Source organism: Lissotriton helveticus, chromosome 7, assembly GCF_964261635.1.
Source record: "Lissotriton helveticus chromosome 7, aLisHel1.1, whole genome shotgun sequence".
Lineage (NCBI taxonomy): Eukaryota > Metazoa > Chordata > Amphibia > Caudata > Salamandridae > Lissotriton > Lissotriton helveticus.
In genome coordinates, this window is record NC_136068.1 from 131363425 (window position 1) to 131384335 (window position 20911).

At 44.5% G+C, this 20911-nt stretch overlaps 1 protein-coding gene across 6 annotated transcripts in view; it reads right to left on the bottom strand.

Annotated features, from left to right (window-relative positions):
* Window positions 1-20911, bottom strand: part of RAD21L1 (RAD21 cohesin complex component like 1) — a 1165932-nt gene that overhangs the window by 292366 nt on the left and 852655 nt on the right. For all 6 annotated transcript variants that reach the window (XM_078651710.1, XM_078651707.1, XM_078651709.1 and 3 more), the window contains one exon: window positions 7998-8111. In XM_078651710.1, coding sequence (XP_078507836.1) covers window positions 7998-8111 — 114 coding nt within the window. The remainder of the gene's footprint in view (window positions 1-7997; window positions 8112-20911) is intronic.

Consider the following 20911-nt stretch of genomic DNA (forward strand, 5'->3'; position numbering starts at 1 on the left):
GTACCAGCCGAGCCAGCGGAGATCTGTGTAGAGGACTGGAGTAGTCCTGTGGACCTCGTGCCTGTCCCGTTCCAGATTTCTGCCAGTGATGCAGAGGCAACATCCACCTAGGAGAGAGATGTACAGTTGGAGATTTCTGCCTCACTTTTTGTGCAGGAGTCTCAGAGCGTGAACGGGGGCATACAGATGAAGATGCAGGACTGCTTCACATAAAAAAAATCACATCCGGTGGCCTTGAGGTTGATGACGACGTGCGTCTCGATCTTGATCGTCCATGATGGGTCGACGCCGACTGATGCGAGTGTCTTGACGTTGAACACGGAGTCACTGTTGGCTGAATCACCAATGGTGATTTAGCCCTCAACGTTGGGGATGATGATGGAGAGATGCTCACTGGGCATGAGACCGATGGACACAGATGAGTCTTGTTCCTCGACGTCGAATGCCTGAGAGATGAAGCCGACGGATCTTATGCCTCGAAGTCGAACGCTGAGCCGACGGAGACCTACTCCTCTACGTCGAGCGTCACCGGGTTGACGCCAACGGAGGTTCCGTTACCTGATGACTCAACGTCGAAACAGCTGTCTTCGATCTCAGCATCGTATGGTGCATCGGCACCATCGACTGAGGATGTCTCGAGGACTACATCTGTTTCTGCGCCACTGGTGGTAAATTCGACACTGATCCCGATGGGGACTAGATTGGGATCTTACTTCTCAAAGTCGATCTGAACCTCTTTTTCTTTTGTGTCACCAGAGACCTTGCTCTGGATGAAGATTTCTTCATCTCAGTAAGTCCATAGAGACGTATACTTTCCCTGTTCTTGATTACGCCTAGACAGCTTTGGCAATGCAGGCAAGTCTCTGAAGCATGAGAGTCAGGAAGGCTGAGAATACACACAGAATGTGTGTCAGATTTGGCCTTCCTGCTACAGGAGGGGCAATGATCAAAAAGAGATGGGCAAGGATCAAAAAGAGATGGCATTGTGACAGAAAAATAACCAATTTCTGTCCAAAAAAGACATTGAGTCAAAGTTAAAAAAACACAATTAAATGCTGGAATATTTGACAAAAAAATCTAAGTCAGAGCTGTGAATTCCAGGGTCCTGACTGAAGGAGCCGGAAAGAACATTTGTATTTAAAAAGTTGGACATGTACTTTTAAGTTTTACAGGTCCTGGTAGTGAGAAATTCATTAACTTTTCACTACGGCAGGCCTACCTCTCCATATCCCATCGGATAACACGAAGTTCCTTTTCAGCATTTAATAAGTGGTAACTTTTGTTTGGGAACAGGTTATAATGCCATGTTTGGTCCTTAAAGAATTGTAATGTAAGATCCTCTACACTGGTAAAGTGGGATTTCAAGTCACATTTCTGAAAATACCACTTTTAGAAAGTTGGCATTTTCCTTTACTAACCATTTGTTGCCTGCAGTCTGTGTACTGTGTCACATTACTAGTTGTTGCGGACACCTGGCCTTCATACATTCCTCCCAGACAGTGTAACAAAGGGGGGCTAAATGTAGGCAGGATGGGCCACTTACACTTCAAAGGAGCTACCTCAGCACACTTACAAAGGATTTGATACCAGGCTTTTGCCACACCAGACATCTTGGGGCCTGGGCAGCGCAAGGAAATTCATGAACCAGATGTGGGTGGTGTTAATGCTGTTCTCTACTACTCAAACATTTCTCTTTTTTAGATCTGCGCATGTGGTAGACTTTTCAAAGTGCAGGCTCTTTTTCTGAGGCTGTTAGGCTAGAGGACAACTCTGCCTGCTTTTTCTTCCTTTTCTCCTTAGCTCCCATGTCCTCCAATTAGACTTGTAATTCCATGCCTTTCTGGTCCTTTAATGCCCTTGTAGAATATGTAGGTGAAAGACACCACACACACTTTGTGTGGGTCTGTAGCTGCCTTATTCTCCCACAGGACATTTCATAAACAAGGAAGCATTTCTGATAGAAACTGTCACCACCAGTAAATAAATAGTTTCACTTGACAGTAGGAAGTTAAAGATGTAGACGTAAGATGAAAAACAGTAAATCCAAAGTGAAACTTCATCGAAAAAATGAGGTGTGATACCACTCGTGTTTAGGGATCCTTCTCTCCAAAAGTCAAAAAAGAACTAACTTTGGGAGATAACAGACAGTAGAATGATTCATAGGCTGTGATAAGTCCCTGGTGCCTTAAAGAGATAGAAATCTATTTCACAGCTTTTCCATTTAAGCCCATAGGTCTGCCCTTATCCCTCAATGTCAAAAATGTTTAACATTCTGCATGTCAAATGTCATTTATAGGGGTTTGAAGGGCACTGCTCATCATATCGACAATCCCCCCATGTGTACATAAATGGACAAATGTTTAAAGAGTTGCAGGGTTCGAACACAGCGGGGAATTACTCTAATGTTTATGACTTCAATGAAGACCTTACGATGCAGAACTTACTCAGACATAAAAAAGGCAATGCAGAAACAATGAAAGACAACGTTTCTTTTCACTATTAAATGTTTGAGACACGTGGTAGGACTAGGGTAGACTTTAATCTTCCAATTTTGGTGCAAGCATTTAATTTAATCGGTTAAGTGGCAAAACACATCTATCCTCGAAACCCGTATCAGACATAGATTTATTGTACAAGAAAGGACAACAAATTAGCTGAAGGCATGTATTGCCTCCTTGTATCTCAAGATCTATGGGGAAGACACTGGTGACAGTTCCAAGAATATTCAGAGCAAGAATGGGGGCACGTTCCTTCAGGTACCCAGCAGCAAAAATCTGGAACACAATGCCAATGACCCTAAAAACGGAACCAAGCAAAAGTAGATTTCATACACCGCTGAAGACCTGGCTGTTTGCAAAAACTGAATAAAATGTAGCTCAACAGGTCATGCAGCGTGCAGCAGCATTTTCCATTGGTTATGTCTCAGCGCGGGGACACACCGGTTGGTGTAACCAGGCGCTCTACAAATGAATAAATAAAAAAATAAATAAGCGAAAATTTGAAAGTTGTAATACACAAAGTAAGGGAGTGAACTCCAAGTCTACTTTTTACAGCAGGAACTGAAAACCTGGGAGAGATGCCTGGCTGTTCGACATTTACTATTATTTGGAGCTTTCACAGACTGCATTCAATTCCATGGATTCAGATGAGTTAAGACGAACACTCGTTAATGAAGGAATTGACTTATTTTCTCAATCTCGTATCAAAGCTGTATTTTTAGTAACATCCAAGCCTATAGATCATAAAATAGTGTTGACATTTTCATAAACAACATGAATCGCATGACAAATTAAGGGAAGCAAATGAAGCAGTTAGAGAACTCCACACCTGGATCTCCGTATACGCAGACAAGCTTGCCCCGCTGTGCAACCCCGACTGTACACCTCAGGAAAGCTGCCTGGTTCACCACCGCTCTCCAAGAAGCCAGACCGCACCTGCAGACGCCTGGAGAAGAACTGGAGAAACACCAAGACAACGAAAACCACACAACCTACCAGGACGCCATGACTGACTACCACAACCAGATCAGAGCCACCATGACTAACTTCATCCACAACAAAATCCTGGCCCACTCCGCCAACTCCAAGGAACTTTTCAGTGGCAGTCAAGAATTCACAAACCCACGCAGCGAAGCCACATACATCACCCCATCCCAAGACCTCTGTGACAAGCTTGGAACCTATTTCCACCACAAAATCATAAACCTCTACGACAACTTCATTGACCATCCACCAGGCGCCACAGACGCCCCCCCAGAAACACCAGCCAGACCACTATCTCCAACTGGACACCGATCACGGCCGATGACACCGCCTCGCCCATGAAAAGCATCCACTCAGGGTCCCCCACTGACCCCTGCCCCCCTCACATCTACCACAGAGCCGCGGCCTCCATCGCACCCGAACTACAACGCACCGTCAACACCACCTTCAAAACAGGCACCTTCCCAGATGACTGGAAGCGCGCAGAAGTCAGACCTCTGCTCAAGAAGCCCACAGCTGACCCCATCGACCTCAAGAACTATCAGCCCATCTTGCTCCTCCCATTTGCAGGCAAAGTTGCAGAGAAAACAGTCAACAGGAAACTTACACGATTCATTGAAGGGAAAGCCATCCTCGACCCGTCCCAATCCAGATTCCTAAGCAACCATAGCACAGAGACCAGCCTACTCAGCGCCAGAGACCACATCCACACCCTCCTGGAGCAAGACCACTCCGCAGCCCTCATCCTATTTGACCTATCAGCGACCTTCGACACAGTCTCCCACCGCACACTAGTCGCCAGACCACACAACACAGGCATACAAGGAACAGCCCTGGACTGGATCTGATCATTCCTCACCAATAGGATCAGACTCCCACCCTTCCTCTACGACCCAGGAAAATCACTTGCGGAGTCCCAGAGGGTTCATCCCTGAGCCCCACCCTCTTCAACATCTACATGACCCCCTCATAGCCATTGCCCGCAACATCGCCTCAACATCGTATCCTACGCCGACAACACCCAGCTCACCCTCTCCCTCACCAAAGACCCCGCCACAATCAAACTTAACTTCCAGAAAGGAATACAAGACGTTGCAGTCTGGATGACCAGCAGCTGCCTGAAGCTCAACGCCGAGAAGACAGAAGTCCTTATCCTCGGTACCACCCCTTCTGCATGGGACAGCACCTGGTGGCCGACCGCCCTCGGAAGCCAACCTACCCCCTCAGACCATGGCAAGAACCTCGGCATCATACTCGACTCATCACTCACCATGAACCAACAGGTCAACGCCATCACCTCTAGCTGCTTCAAGACCCTCCGCAAGACCTTCAAGTGGATACCCCTTGAGTCAAGGAAGACAGTCACCCACGCACTCATCACCAACAGACAAGACAATGGAAACGCACTCTACGCCGACATAAACAAGTCCCTACTCCAGACAATAAAGAACACCACCTCCAGAATCGTCCTCAGCATCCTTCGACACAGATATATCAGTCAACACCTATGAAGTCTCCACTGGCTCCCCGAGGAGAAAAGAGTCACTTTCAAAATCCTCACTCATGTCTACAAATGCCTACACAACAACGGACCCAAATACCTCAACAACAGATTCAACTTCCAGGTACCCAAAAGAAACCTCCGATCTTCCAACCTCGCACTGGCCGAAACCCTGCGCATCCACAGAGCCAGAGCAGGCAGAAGATCCTTCTCTCATATTGCAGCCAAGACCTGGAATGAGCTACCAGCAGACATCAGACGCGCCCCTTCCCTTAACACCTTCAGCAAGACCCTCAAGACCTGGCTTTTCGGCTAAACAAATCTGCAGACCCCCTCTCTCCCCTCAGCGACTTGATACCCTCACGGGTGAGTAACGCGCTTACAATTCCCTGATTGATTGAATGGTGAGGATTACATCAATTGAGCAGTGGTGAGGAAAATCATTTCTACAGCACCAAATGTTCAGACAGAGCTTTCACTTTCTGAAGGGCTTGTTGTGTAAACTATGACTTTGGCGAAGTTCTACAAGATTTGCTTTTCCACCCAAGGATGACAAGAGAACTAATTTCAATGAACCAACACTGAATGTGAACAACAGCTTACTGTAGCCAGCAGAACCATATCCAATACATTGTATTGCTTTTGTTTACTAACAATCCCTATAAAGGGATCAGGGGCACGTGGTAACAAACCTATTTTGTTGTTCGGAATATCACACAAAGCACTAATAAGAATAGTGCCTTTAAATAAAAGCATTTATTATGACAGGAATAACCTGTTTCTCAATACTTCTAAAACAACTACACAGCAAAGAAGGTACATTGTGAACAATGAAAATAAAATGAACATTTCTAACAGATAAAATTTCATCTAAAACCTAACACCCTAAAACCTACTTCTGTGCGCTACACAGAGTATGAAAAGAAGAGCAACTTGCAGTCTCGACTTTCTTAGGGAGAGTAAGATGCACTGCATATCTTATTGACAGGAAAGGCTGTTATCAGTGGAGATATTAAAGTAGTGTGCCCTGCGAAGGGCATAAACCTGCTGCAGTAGCAGCCTTCCTCCAGGACTTGCCTTTATCAGCACTGAGCAAAATGTAGTCGCACTTTGAAGTGCGCCGGAAGTAGGCAATACTGCTTTCTGGCAGAATCTCAGTCGATAATATGGGTGAAAGACCTCTCAATTAAGTGGGTAAGTGGCAGTCCTTGTACACTAAATTTCAGACATTGGAATTTCTGGCATACAAGGGAGTCAATTCAGACTACACTTGTTTGACTACATGTCTGTACTTGTTCTTATCCGACCTAGAGATAAGTAGACACTTGACACAAACTGATGTCGCGGCTACTACAGAAGGGGGCCCCTGAAGGCGGATAGCAGGCAGGTCGGACAGGGGAAAAAAATAAACAGTCAAGAGAGACCCTAAGTGCTGGCAAAGTACCTAATACATTATGTCATCGCTATGCCCCCTAACAAATGGAAGAGAGGGATTAGAGAAAATATATGTAATTTTTATTATTTATATTTTATCAAAATTCCGAAAAATGACAACAGTCTCACTACAACGTGCATAAATACATTCACACATTCAATACATACTAACAAACACAAATACAAACATACTCATACTCTACACACTCAAGAGCAATTCATCATTTGTGATATGGTCAATGACCCAAATTGGTTCACATTAATTGTATAAAATACACAATAGACATCAATTAGTGGTCAGTAGTTATACCTATGTCATCAGTCTCACAACCTGACAATTTTACAGATCTTTGAAAGATACGGTGAGACAACATCTGCATGACCATGATTCTGCCAAAATTGAGAAAGATACAGACCTTCATGATCTAAAATGGTGACCTTCATGATCTACAATGGTGATGGGGCCTACCTAAAATAAAGTCATATTACTCAAACTTTAGAGGCTTTACGTCAGACAGTCCTCCAGTTAGCCCTCAACCCCAGTTCCCATTGTGCCTACATAGCTCCATGGCTTTACATGCAAAGCAACAGGCTTCTGGTACGAAGAGCCACACATCTGACAGCACTGCTTAGGTCAGTGGAAGACACTGCCCATTCAGCTGTGTGCCATCAGCTCTCATGCTTATAGAATGCACAAAGACTCTTCACTCCATGCATCACAAGAGGCTAGCTAACAAAAAGGCTGGAACCTTCCATGCCTCATCCCTGCTGTTCCTGTTTCTCCAGCTCCTGCATTCCTTGACACTCCTTTCTCCTGATGGGTTCCCACTTGTTGCTTCCTAAGCCCTGTCTCCAGACCCCAATACTCAATATAAAGTAATAGATGGCCATTGGAGGCTGAATTAAATCAATCTTCATGCAATACGCATGGAAGGATGAATCTAAAAGAATCAATCCACATCAATGCACCACAACAAACAAGTGACAGAAAAAATCATATGCTCAACTGGCAAAGTCACATAAGTGAGCACTACAGTATCCCTTATTGCAAGGGATTTAAAATTGGCTCCAGGTGTAGCCCTTGCTCAGGAATATTTTAGAATAAGAATGATGCCCATTAATCAAACCCACCTTCGACCAGCTCCCCCTAAGTGATTTGACAAGAACTTAAGCCAGCTTTGATGCACTGGAATACTGTCCATGGAGCAGTTGAAAAAGACAGAAAAACGTTGAAACAATTTTCTTAAGCCCTAATTGCTTTTCAGTCACAGGTTATTACATTGCTAAGTTTTAAGTACAAAGCAATAGGTAACTACTTTTTTGTGTGGGACCCATTTATTAAAATATAATTAGCTGCCTGACATTTGAAAGGACTTGGTAGTAAAAACAGATATTTTAATCCCTATCGGCTAGGATGTCCGTGGTTATTATTTTGTATTTTAACAAATGTATTTTCCAACACTAAGAATGTAAGGAAGCCATAGAGTAACATATATGGTGGGTGCTTCATTAGAAGCAAGGTATGATACTGAAACTCTGGGGGTATAAATGTAGTGTGCCCCTAAAATGTAAAAACTTACCAGTTGCATTAACAGGCTCAAGTGCAAATCCATCTTCTTCATTTGGAAGCAGAGTTGTTTCGTTTAACATTGCTGTATTTTCTGCTAAAGCAGGAGGTGCAAGGACTTCTGATTCTGCATTCAAACACCAGATCAATATGAACAAAGGTAACATTTTATTCCCAACTCATAAATAAATGTTCAAACATAAAACATGATAAATGAAGCAGATTTGACATTACACATTTGAATGGGGAGATTAGCGCACAGGGATTTAAATACCTGGCATATTTGTCTTGCAACCATCTTTAATCAGTCATCTAGCATAAGTGACCCATCTATGCAGGCGCTCAACTAGCAAAACTCCTAAACAGAGACCTTTTGCGATTCATTTAAACTTTTGATGTAAAAAGGTAAAGTTACAATTGTGATGAGTTATCTGTTCTTAGACTTAGGCTATTTGCCATTACCAACCAACACCCAGCTCCATGTAGGACACAACCATCCCTTCTAACCTTTGAATCCAGACAGTAATATTTGGCGAAGGGGTGAAGGGAGGTTCTTGTCACCACCAGACAGATCTCATCCATGGGAACACCCCTTGACAAAACTGAGGTGGAAGACTTCGCCCTGATGGAATGGGCCCAGATTCCCTCTGGCAGTTGCTTCTTTGAATGGGCATTGAATATCCCGATGCACAAGACTTTCCAGCATGTCAATTATGTTTTTTGGACTGTCTTGCCATTCTTGCTGCCCATGAACTCCACAGAACGCTGGTCATCAGACCCGACTTCTTTGGTAAGATAAATGTAAAAACTCCCCTCCCCTCTGTGTCCAGCCGGTGTAGTCTCGCCTCCTCTTTGGTGTTATACAGGAGAGGGTAAAAAGTGGGAAGGGTAATATCTTGCCCTATACAGAAAAGGGTCACCACCTCGTGAAGGAAAATCGCTTTAGTTCATACGACAAACGTGTCTGAGACGAAGCAGTGTACTATGGGTGATAAAACAGCTATTGGAGCACAATAATATACCTCAAAGTGAGAGCAACCAGAAACAAGCATTTACAATGCAATAGGTCTCGCATTTGTGAAAGTTTAAGCTAATGTTATTGTAAATGACAATGTCATTTATTTATCTGTTTTGATAATTATCACATAAATAAAAGGCATTATCATTTACAATGCCTATAGCTCAAACTCTTGTTTATGAGAGACAGCGGATTTCCAGGGTTTTGGGCAAACCTCTGAGACATTTTATTTAGGTTCAGAGAAAACAATAACTTACACAATTGGCCTATGTCCACAGTCAGCATTCTTTGTAGAGCGATTCACAGTTGTTTTACTGTATTGCACTGTTGGGGAAGAGGCTATATCCGTACCCTAATAGGAAGGTCCGAGGTAATGACAAGTACGAATTGAAAGTACAGTATGTGAAATATTATTAGCAAGTACTGATTTCCGAATGCTTTTCATGCGGCTTGTCTGTCTGTACTCCCATCAGCAGAATGAATTTCCCTACCCGGTTCCAGTCAACCCCTTCACCTTCTCGGTGACCGTCCCTTCCATGCACAAGCTCAGATAAGCAGCCCACAAACCTCAGAATGTGCATGGAAAGAAACAGTGACGGGTACTCTGCTGTGCAGCTGTGATATCCACCAGTGTAATCGGTCGTTAAAAACTCAATAACGCTCTGTTTACAAGCTTCCCTCTGTCAAAGTGTTGATGAAGGCGAACTTTGGCATCGGTGATTTAAAGCGACCAAATTCTTTGACCGTATTTTTTGTCAAGTTGTTGCTGCAATTTTGATCTGATATTTGTTGCAGGAGAGAGCGGGTACCTAGATAAATAAAATGACCGACAGAAAGGCAGAGACCGATAGGCAGGCACATTAATAGCAAGGCAGATCGACAGACCGACAGATGAATATGCCGTAAGATAGGTAGATAGACAGGTATATGTGGACGGATGGAGGCGCCGAAGGACGGAAAAGGTCCTTTTAACCACAGAGTGCACATTTCAATAGAACAGCATTTGCCACATTGCTGCAATCCATTTTCGTACATGTAATATGCTAATTGCCACATGAAGTATTGGCATACAGCGCTGTGTTCTCACTGTAAGCGGAGGGAGCTTCTGGGCTCCCTGTGCTTCGCTGAGAATGTTGGAAGGGAATAACAAGTTGTAAAGTCACACGGAAGAGATACAAACAGAAAATTGCAAATGTACAAGTTGTATAGTCACTCAACGAAGAGATACAAATGGATAAAGTCTAAGAATCACATAGAAACGGTAGAGTACACGAGTTGGAACAACAACAACATACTTCCAAAACAAGCCAAAAAAACAAATGGAAGCAAATGGTGGGGGCCTGAAGGAGGAGGGGGTGCGAGGGATGAGGGAACACGGCCTGGGGGAAGCTGGCTGGGGAGAGAATGCAGAGCGCACGCTGGGCGAAGCCCTTTGATGTGCTGTGAGCGGCCGGAATGAATGATTAGGGGAGGAGAAGCGGGAAACTGAAAGTACGGCCGGCCTGCGGCCGGCCATGAATAATTAGGGGAGGAGAAGCCCTGGCCGTGAATGCGCGTGCATGTTGCTCACGTGGTTCACATGAACGGCAAGAAAACGCCATGAAAACGCCAGCAAAAAGCTGGTGGTTTCATGATGTTTTCGCCGCTTGAATTCTCGCTCCGCTCGATGCCCATGCGCGCATCGATAGGTCGCGAGACCTAAAAACTCGTTTTAAAGTCAAAAGCCCAAACTGAGAATTATGAAGGGTACTGAACGGGCCACCCATCAAAATGGTCAACACCAGAGTCCAATCCTACTGTGGCATGAGAAAAGGAGTGGGTAGAAACAAGTTTGTGAGTCCTTTCAGAAATCATATCTTTATAGGAGACTTGAACAGGCAAGGCTGGTGACAGATGTAAAGTAATGTTAAAGAGGTTGCATTATACCCCTTGACAGTGCCCAACACCCAAGCCCCTGGGCCACTGAAAGCGCAAACTGGCGGATTTCCAACAAGCAAGCTATCAAGTAGTCTATGCCTTTATCTGCGCACCAAGCAACAGAGCAGTTCTACTTCCTGGACTAAACAGTCTTGGTGGAAGTACGAGGGACTGTAAGCATGACATCACCACCTCTGTATGTAAGTGGAATACGCTAATGTCTCCTCGCTCTTTCTCTAGGCATGAAGCTGGAGGCATTCAAGGTTCGGGGGAGAACCAGGCGCTCCGATTGTTAAAGAAGGTCCTTTCTGAGAGGAAGTCTGAAAGGGGAACATAGGGAAAAGTGCAGAAGGTCTGCATACCACAACGGCGATTACGATTATATGAGCCCAGTTGTGGCAAATCTCCCTCAATACTCTAGGAATCAAGAGTAGTAGGAGATATGCATAATGAAGCAGAAAAGTTCCACCTCAATTTAAAAGAATCCCCAATACTTCCTACAGTAGATACATGATTGTTGTGAGTGGCAAACAGTTCCACCCGTAGGTGCCCCACATGGTGAAGATGTGCTGTACCACTTCCAGATGGAGACTTATTTGTGGTTGGCTGAGGCTGTCGGCCACGGTGGTCAGAGAGCTGATCAGATGGTTTGGAACTAGCAGATCCTATGCTAGTGTGCACACGCTCATTTTATCAATACTCCCAGACACAGAAGCTGAGATTCCATGCTTTCCTACTTCCTGAGGGACAACATCACAGTTGTCCTTTCTTTCAAGACATGGACAGACTTATAGCACATAGAAGAATGGAGGGATCTGATTACCAGCTGAACTGTTCTAGGTTCAGGCAGATTAATATGCAATCCTGCCTCTTTGACATGTCAAAGGCCTTAGATCACAGGTTTCTCCAGATGGGCATATCTCACCCAAATGGTGGATTCATCCATCACTAACGTGGCCATAGCTTGCGGGGGTGTCCAAAGAACATCCCTTGAGACAGCTGTGGTTCCACCTACCATCAACATAAGTCTCTTGAAACTCACCAAAATGAATGGTAATCCTTTACTGGAGATTTTACGCTAACAGATCGAACTGTTACTCTGCCTCCCTTTAAGTGTTAAAAAACAAAATCAGTTTTGTCCCTAAAAACGCTCCCTCCAAATGCCACGTCTCTCATTGTGAACTACCTATGGAGAAGCCAGTTGACTGTAACCATGTAGGCCTCCTCAGAGCCACAGAAAATACCCTGGCCATGGGAATAGAAGTAAAAGTTACTTATCTTTGGATACGTAATATCTGGTAGAGACATAGTCTAGCCACAGATTCATTAACTTTCGAATTCTGCCCAGGCGCCAGTCTTAGATCCGGAAGTTTTTCAGCAGTACCTCTGCAGGTCGGGGTGTTAGTAAGGCCTGCCTGACCAGAACAGTATGTTTGGCAATCATGTATTTGATTGCATTTTAAAACACTAACTGAAAGTAACTGCAATGTTTAAATATGCAGAGACATATTAACACATTGTCAATTTATTAAAATAATTGTGAAAACTTAAGAGGGGGCCTGATGATCCCCCCCCCCCGCCCCAACCCCACCCTCCAGGGCGGTGGGAGGAGGAGAGGGTGGGTTGCATTAAAACGTTTGAAGACCACTGCTCTAGAGATCCAATTCTGTTCATTTGTAAAACAAGTGATCACCCTCAGGCTACCTGTAAGGTCCTGTTCATGAATATTTGTTCACTTTCACGGTTTACAAGGTACTAAAATCCGAAATTTACAATTGTTTCTCCAATGCATTTCGGAAAGTCAATGACCTGCGACATTAAAGTTTTCTCAAAGCTCACTTCAATTTATTTTGGATGTTCAATTATCGTAGTTATGACAGCAACAATAACATGTGATACATTTTTGTGCAGCTGTAACCATATTGGGACTATGTACCAATTCCACATGGAAAGAATACATTCATGGTTATACAGCCCTCTAGTAGTATTTTTTTTTTTTTTACATCTTGTGTTAATCAATATTTGATATTACTGTTGCACATAGTCTACATAATTTACTGCAGTAGTAATGGATCAGGAATATGTGCTATTTTGTAGTATTGTCTTCTAGTGAGCTTGTGATAATGCAAGGGCAACTACAGCACAGTTCATAACATCCCATTCATTTATTTCAAATATATGCAGGCTTTTTCAGATAACATTTCATAAACAAAAGAAACATTTGTTAACGCATTCTAGACACTTAGGGAAAAGAAGAGCTATGAAAACGTGATAAGCTTGTCCTTGGCAAGACAGTGTTAAAGACCAGACAATAAATGTTCGCACTGCTATCATGTTATGTTGTTAATTAGAACTCGTAGCTCGCGTTCACCAACAAGTTTCTTGGCGCTGGAAATTTTACTTTTCATTAGGGGTTACTAGTTAGGAAGGTTCACGTCCAGCTGTTAGCTTGGGTGAAGAGTCAAGTCTTCAGCAACTTCCTAAAGCGAAGGAGATCTGACTCAAATCTCAGTGGAGGTGGAAAAGCATTCCAGAATGTAGGTCCTAGTATTGAAAAGCGTGACCCTCCTGTTCTTTTGCGTCTAAAGTCTGGTACCTCTAATAAGTTCATGTGTGTGGATCTTAAAGTACGGTGGGGGGGGGGGGGGTGCACTTATGGATTTTTGAGGAAATGTACTGTGGGCCGGTCCAGTGTAAGGCTTTAAACAATATACAGCCGGTTTTAAACATGGAGCGCTGCTCCACTGGGAGCCAGTGCAGCTCTTTTAGCAGCGGCTTGATGCAACATTGTCTGTTGGTATATAATTCTGGCTGCTTGATTTTGTGTTAGCTCCAGATGTACCTGGTTCTGCTGAAGGCCTAGGTATATTGAGTTGGCACAATCGATTCTTGATAGGATCAGGGAGAGGATGATTCGGGGCGGACCAAAGCTAAAGTTTATTGTTGGGGATGATGATTTCCATTTTTGATGCATTGAGTTTGTTGATTTTTGTTTATCCAGTTCATGATGAACAGCATGGAATTTTTGAGGAATTCCTTGGAAACTGTAGATTCGTTTATGGGGAAGACCAGCTGCATATCGTCAGCAAAGTTGTAGATTTGAACTCCCATCTGACGAAGCGCGAGGGCGGATATATATATTGAAAAGATAATGGGAATAAGGATGAGCCCTGTGGTACTCCACATTTCAAGTTCACTGTGCCAGATTCGTACGGAGAGAGCCAAACTGACGGTTTTCTATCCGTAAGAAATTATTGAAACCAATGCAGGGCAGTACCACTGAGACCTGCTGCAGCCATACGGTCCCACCAAGATGTCATGGTTGACGGTATCGAAAGCTACCGACTGGTCCAGGAGAATCAAGGCTTGAGTGCTGCCTACATCAGTCTTCCCCGTTAGGTCACCCATAACAGATCGAATAATGGACTCAGTGGAGTGGGCTGCGCTGAAACCTGCTTGATGTGAGTCTAAGAAATTGTTTTTTTCAATAAAAGGTGCTGAGAGTTTTTGCTACATGGGTCTCCAATACTTTGGCCAAGAAGGGGAGAAGGGATATTGGCCTATAGTTGTCCAGCCTCAGGAGGCCGACTCCTTGTTTTTTCTGGAGTGGAATAATCACTGCTTCTTAAAAGTCTTGTGGAACTGTACTTTGGGTTAAAGATAGATTCAGAAGAGAGAGAATATGGTCTCTGGAAATGCTTTGAAGGTGGATTTTTGTATCGTTTGGGGAGCCCGATTTTATTTTGTTCAGGTACTCCAAGAGTTGATCTTGGCCTATGCAAGGGAGGGTGCAAGAGATATTGTCGTTAAGAACATCACTTAAAAAGAACATATTTGAAAGAACATCGTGTGCGGAAACTGCTCTGCTCAGAGCGAGAATACTGGAAGCTACGAAGCAAAGGTTTCTCTTCTGTTCGCATACCGGTGCCTGTAATCTTTAAAACCCTGCTGGGCTATAAACATATTTTTTTTTAAAAAGAAAGCACATATTGTATTTGTTCCCTAAGTTTGCATTATTTACAAGGAAGAACGAGTTACCTTTTGGGTAACACCGTCTCTGGAGGACACTCTAACCACAGAGTCCTCCTTTTCGACTACTCTCCAGGCGCAGGAATGGATCAGAAATCCTTTTCCAGTAATGCCCTGTTAGATGGCACTGTGCAGCACTGCACTCGCTCTGAACCGACGCATAAATGATAAAGTGGAGCCACATACAGGGCACAAGTCCTAAAAAAGAAGTGGGGGGGGGGGGGGGGGGGGGGGGGGGACTAAACTAGTTAGTATGCACGTGACACCACTGCGTGCGACATAACAGGGCATGACATCACGGCGCACGACATCACGGCGCACGACATCATGGCACACTACATCACACATGGCATCACAGGAATTGACATAATAGAAAGTGGTATCATAAGCCACATCTTTACAGGAAGAGGCATCACAAGAAGTGACATCAGATCTAAAGCCCTCACATATATGTTTAACATATACATGTGTACGTTTGAGCGCATTGCAAGGATAATAGCACAGTGAGCTACAGATGATGATATGTGATTTCTACACCTTGCAATCCCCCAATTTTATGTAACACATCCTGTACATTCATTTACAAACATATATAATTTATTGTACATGTAGTATGCACGTGTTGATGTAAAGTGCCCTGACGCCCTGCATTGGGATGAGTAGGACTATACCAGAAAAAAGAGTGGTACTTAAATTATTTCAAAGTCTCCTGAGGGGAAGTAAGCTCTATAAAAATGCAATCTGCTTTGTATAAATGCTGAGAAAGACCAACACATCTGATTCTTACAGTGCATACATATCTCCTAAACAGGCACTGAATAAAGTGAAATGCTGCCTTTCTTAAGTATGTGTGAAGTGCTAACAAGATGTGAGCCTTTGTTTCCCCTCCGCTTCATTTGCATCAGGTGAGAGGCTCCAGACTGCTCTCAGCCAGGAGACTGAACAAAAGGAGGCCTGATGACCCCTCAGATTCGGCCTTTGTTATTGGCCCAGCAGGAGTCTGAACTAAAAAAGCCCCGACCCCTCCTGCACATTGCTTGTTGAAAATGGAAAGCAGACAACGTGCAGGCACTGCTGAAAGTGTCCCGGTATCTGGAAATTACATCTGGACGAGTTCAGCACAATATTCAGTGGGGCCCATAACCTTGGCAGGGTGGTCGGTGTTCAACCTGTGAAAAAAGTGGGCGGACGTGGTCCACCCGTCTGTACCCCTGACTCGTGTCCTGGCCACATACAAGTGTCACCCCTGAGCACCAATGTCCGTTCTAAACCCCAATTTTCTGGAAAAAAGATGGAGATGGGAGGGTGCACTGAGAGTGCTTGAAGCTCACCCGTGATGAGCTGAAGACCGATTTCAAAGTGAAGACAGGCAGTGAGCAGCTATGCATCAGCTTGAAAGACGTTTATATGAGAAAAGTTAAGAACAAATTAAGGTCCCACTGTGGCATCGCACAATGTTTGGGAGGAAACATGTCAAACCTTTTATAAACCTAATCACAACTGGTGATTTAAATAACAGGACTGTTGCTAATGTAGAACGGCCAAAAGGGCCAACAAACTTAAAAAGAGCCCACTGCAAAGCTTTGGAAGGCCAAAGACAAAATTAACAAAAGAACATCCCACTGCTTGTTTTGTAATTGGTCAATTTTGTAGATACCACACCAGGACATACATCTGTAATTGCACCTGGCAAGGACATCTGGCAGCAAGGATGACTTCCACCACTTCAGGTGGCAAATCAAATGTAGTCAACTGCTCCTGCTCAATCTCCAATCATGGAGTTGCTGATAGTACAATGGGGCAGGTCCCTGCCCTACTGCTGTGACAGAAGATCCTCTCAAAGAATGAAAGCCTGATTGGAGGGAAGAACCTCATGCCCAGAAGTTAACTATACCACCTGGGCCAATAAGGTGCCAAAAGTATGACTGGTCCGGTTGTTCCTGATCTTTTCAGAAACTCTGGGAAGGAAAGGTTGGGGAGAGAAGGCGAGTTCTGGGTTCTATTACAGACAGAATTCATCTCTTAGTGACCATTCTCATGGAAAACTCAAATGTGCAACTCCTGTGGCACTGTATGTGGGACAGTGGAAAGAAGATCCAGTCAGGGTTCTCCCCTCTGTTAGAAGATCCCTTGTGCCACCTCCGAATGTAGACTACATTTGTGATCTGTCCGACGCCCCTGCTTAGCTCTTATGTTCTGATATTCAAGGATACCACCAGGTGGTTTACAATCAGGGAAAATACCCTGATGCTTCAACCAACTCCAGAAAAGCATAGTCTCCTGGCACAGGACCCTGGAGCCCACTTCATCCTGCTTGCTGCGATAATCACAAAGCAATGGTATTGTCCCTGAGAACCTGAACCAGAGCTACCTTTTGATGTACAGTAAGAAAATCTTAACAAATGCCTGCTACTCCAACAGACTAACATGTAGCTAGGCCTCTCATCTGACCTCAGTTCTCTGATCCCCAACTCCCGCAGAAGACCTCCTCAACACAGTACCATCATGTTAATATTTATTGATTGATTAATTAAAATCTTTACAAAAACGCAAACACTCCATTATGTACATTTGATTTACAATACAACATTAAAATCGCATTTTAAATATCAGTACATCTTTAAAATTGTAAACATTCGTTATTGAAGCTGCTTGAGTAAAACAAATTCGTATATTTAAGAGTTAATGGAGAATATATTCATTCTAATATCCAATTTCATGTTGTTCTAATTGTTTTCCATACGATCGTTAAAAATGTTGTCAAGGCAGAATTAATGAGTACATCGTCTGAAGAGACATCAAATCAATGCTTGCCTGCATGTCCTTATTCCTCTTTCATTAAATAGCTTTTTTAGTAATGTTAATCTTTCATTTTTTAATTCTGGGCAGAGACACAAGAGATGTATAATATTTTCCTCTCCGGATTCGTACAGCCTACACATTATTTTATTTTCAAGTTTTTTCCAAGGTGGTGCATGGGATTCTCCTGGCCATACTCCCAATTGCGCTTTGATCTAAATCGGTTTACTTTTCAATGACCATGCGTGTCCAGATATTGCGGAGGCCTCTTTTTTGTATAACCATTTATTATGGACCATGCATGTTTCCTTTTAACAAAGGTAGCTTTGTCGCTTATCAATGATAGGTAATCTGTTGTTTTATTCACAACTTTTTTTAATGAATCCTGGGTTATGGTAGAGGTCCAAATCCCCCGAACCTCAAATTCATCCAAAGCCTTATCCAGGTATTTCCAGGCAGATGATTTGTTGTTTTGTTCAATTTCTTTCCATAAAAGCTGTGAAATTAAGTTATTCTTATCATTTTTCACTCTGTTCCATACTTTGATTATATGACCCTTTCGTGCGAACAGTTGATTATTCAAGACAAATTCCAGCCTGATTTGGGCTTGTGATGCATTTTTTGGAAGGAGGAAGAGGGATCTAAAAGTTTTTGAAATAGCATTGTTAACAATCATTGCGTCTTTTCCGTTTAGGGCCTCACTGCCGTAAGTTAGGGATGGTAACAATGTTGCCGATATCACCTTAAGAAGTGGTTGATAGGAAGGAGCTTCGCGCGCATCCAAGATAGCCGCGTGAGCACAGGGCTCCCGAGACCCCCATAGCCCCCCGAATATATCCTGCCACTAATCCTGTCTACTGTGGAGTGCTTCTTGCAGTGGAACCGAAGGAGTGTCGAATACTGAAAATCGCATCCCGAACGGACCCCGGAAACCAGAGTTAGAGGGACGGAGAGTTTGCGGCCTGTTTCTCTCGGATGCCCAGGGCTTGGGTTGGCATAGTGCCCGTGGCGTAGTTAAACAACAACGGCGCTGGGTACCGGAAGTGGCCGGTCTGGTCTTGCAGCCCCATTTGGTTTCACTTTTGATTTTGACTGGAACGCTTGGTGTTCTCACCTGGGTGCACTTCTGTGCTCAGACACCCCAGTCGGAGTCAGTGTGCCAAGCAATGGGGGCATTTTACTAGTATGGAGGCCTAGGGACTTGAAAACTAGGCTTTTGGAAGCGTATCGTGCAGATGTGGCTGCCGCGATTGGGTCTCTCTGCGGCTTGATGGGCGTTGTGAAACCACGGATGGCCGACCAACTATCCTAAAGGTTCAGAAGACAAGGAGACTCGATACTGTCCATCAACGAAGAGTCCCAAGTGCCACCTCCCTTAATAGGACGACGAATAAGGATTGTCCCGGAATGGCGACCAAGCCGGAGGGAGACAAACAGAAATCGAAGGCCACTAGAGGGGGAAGATACACCCAATCAAACAACATGGACCGATACGCGCAAACTAAGGGGTCGCCTAGTGGACCGGGAAGGTCACAAGAAGGAGTAAAAGAAGCCTCTGCACTGGAAGTTGAGCCGACATTGCAAGACGTGATGACCGCCATTGACGGGATCAAGTCCACTCTTGGGCTGAAGATGGAGACCTTTGCTCATAAATTGGACACTGTGTCCATTGAGGTTAACTTGATTCGGACGGACCTCTCGAAAACTAGTGAGAAAGTGAAGTCTTTGGACATTAAAATGGCTAGTCTTACGGATGACGTCACAGAATTACAGTCTGATGTTCGGAATCTGAGGGCCTCTAATGAACTCGTTGTTCATCGACTGGAGGATTTCGAAGGGCGGGCCCGGAGAAATAACGTACGTATCATTGGGGTGCCGGAAAAAGCGGAAGGGCAAGCGGATTACCTCTTTGTTGAGGGTCTAGTAATCAACCACCTTGGACCTAAAGGCCTGAGCAAGTTCTTTACTGTCGAGCGGGCACACAGAATTCCTGGAGGGAGACCGCGTGTCGGTCCCGCGCCCCGACCCTTGATAGGAAGAATATTTAATTTCAGAGACAGAGACGTAATCCTCCAGGCTTCTAGATCGGGGGGCCCCTTGAAGTATGAAAACTCGTTCATCAGTTTCTTTCCGGACTTCACGCAGGCAGTGCAGAAGCAGAGACTGAGTTTTATGGGGGTGAAAAGAAGGCTTTGAGATAAGGGACTTAAATAGGCCATGCTCTACCCGGCTAAGCTGAGAATCAAACATGAAGAGAGAGTTTATTTCTTTGATAAGCCGGAGATCGCTGCAGACTGGTTGGACACTATCTGCCCAGCGAGAGCCCCAGAGACAGAGTGGAGAAGAAGAAGGGGGTTTGCAGGAGCAAGAATGAGTACTGTTGTCCTGGTAGCTGGGGAAAACTAGGGAACGGTCTATTGTTGTAATGTTGTAAGGTTCTGGATCAGAGGTTTAACGAAGTACATATGGGGGGTCAACGGGCTATCGGTGGGTCTCTTTCCTCCTCAGACTTACTTTTTGTAGTTTAGTCTAGATGTGGGGGCGACAGGCACACTGCAAGTTGGGGAGGATCTATAGTCGTAAGCAGGGATGCAGGGAGGGGGGTAGTGTAACGGGATGTTTGGGGGGTGGTGGGGGGGAAATGTTCATTTGTTGTGTTTTGTTCGTGTTTCTGCAAGGCATTGTATTTAAAGATTGCTTCTATATGGTGCGGGACTAGGAGGAGAGTTGGGTCTTTCTGTTTCGTGATGGGGATTATTGATCTTGGGTGGTGATTTCAACGCTGTAGTCTCTGGCAGTCTAGACAGGTACCCGTCACGGGACGTGAGGAGGGCCCATAGATGGCTGCCAGATTTTATTGAGGCACTGGGTCTGGCTGATAGCTGGAGATTATTTCATTCTAGTCAGCAACAGTACCTTCCACTCTGGTGCGCATGGTAGTCTCTCTCGGATAGACTATGTTCTGGTGCCTGCAGCCCAGGCATCGTATATTGCTGAAGTAAAGCATCTGGCCAGAGGTATTTCGGATCACTCTCTGCTCTGGCTTAGATTTGAACTGGCTCCTGGTTCGGGTGGTAGAGTAGCCCCCATCAATCCCTGGTACCTGCGTAATCCTAAGACTCGCAATGATTTGTTGAAAGCATTGGAGTATTATTTCCAGGAAA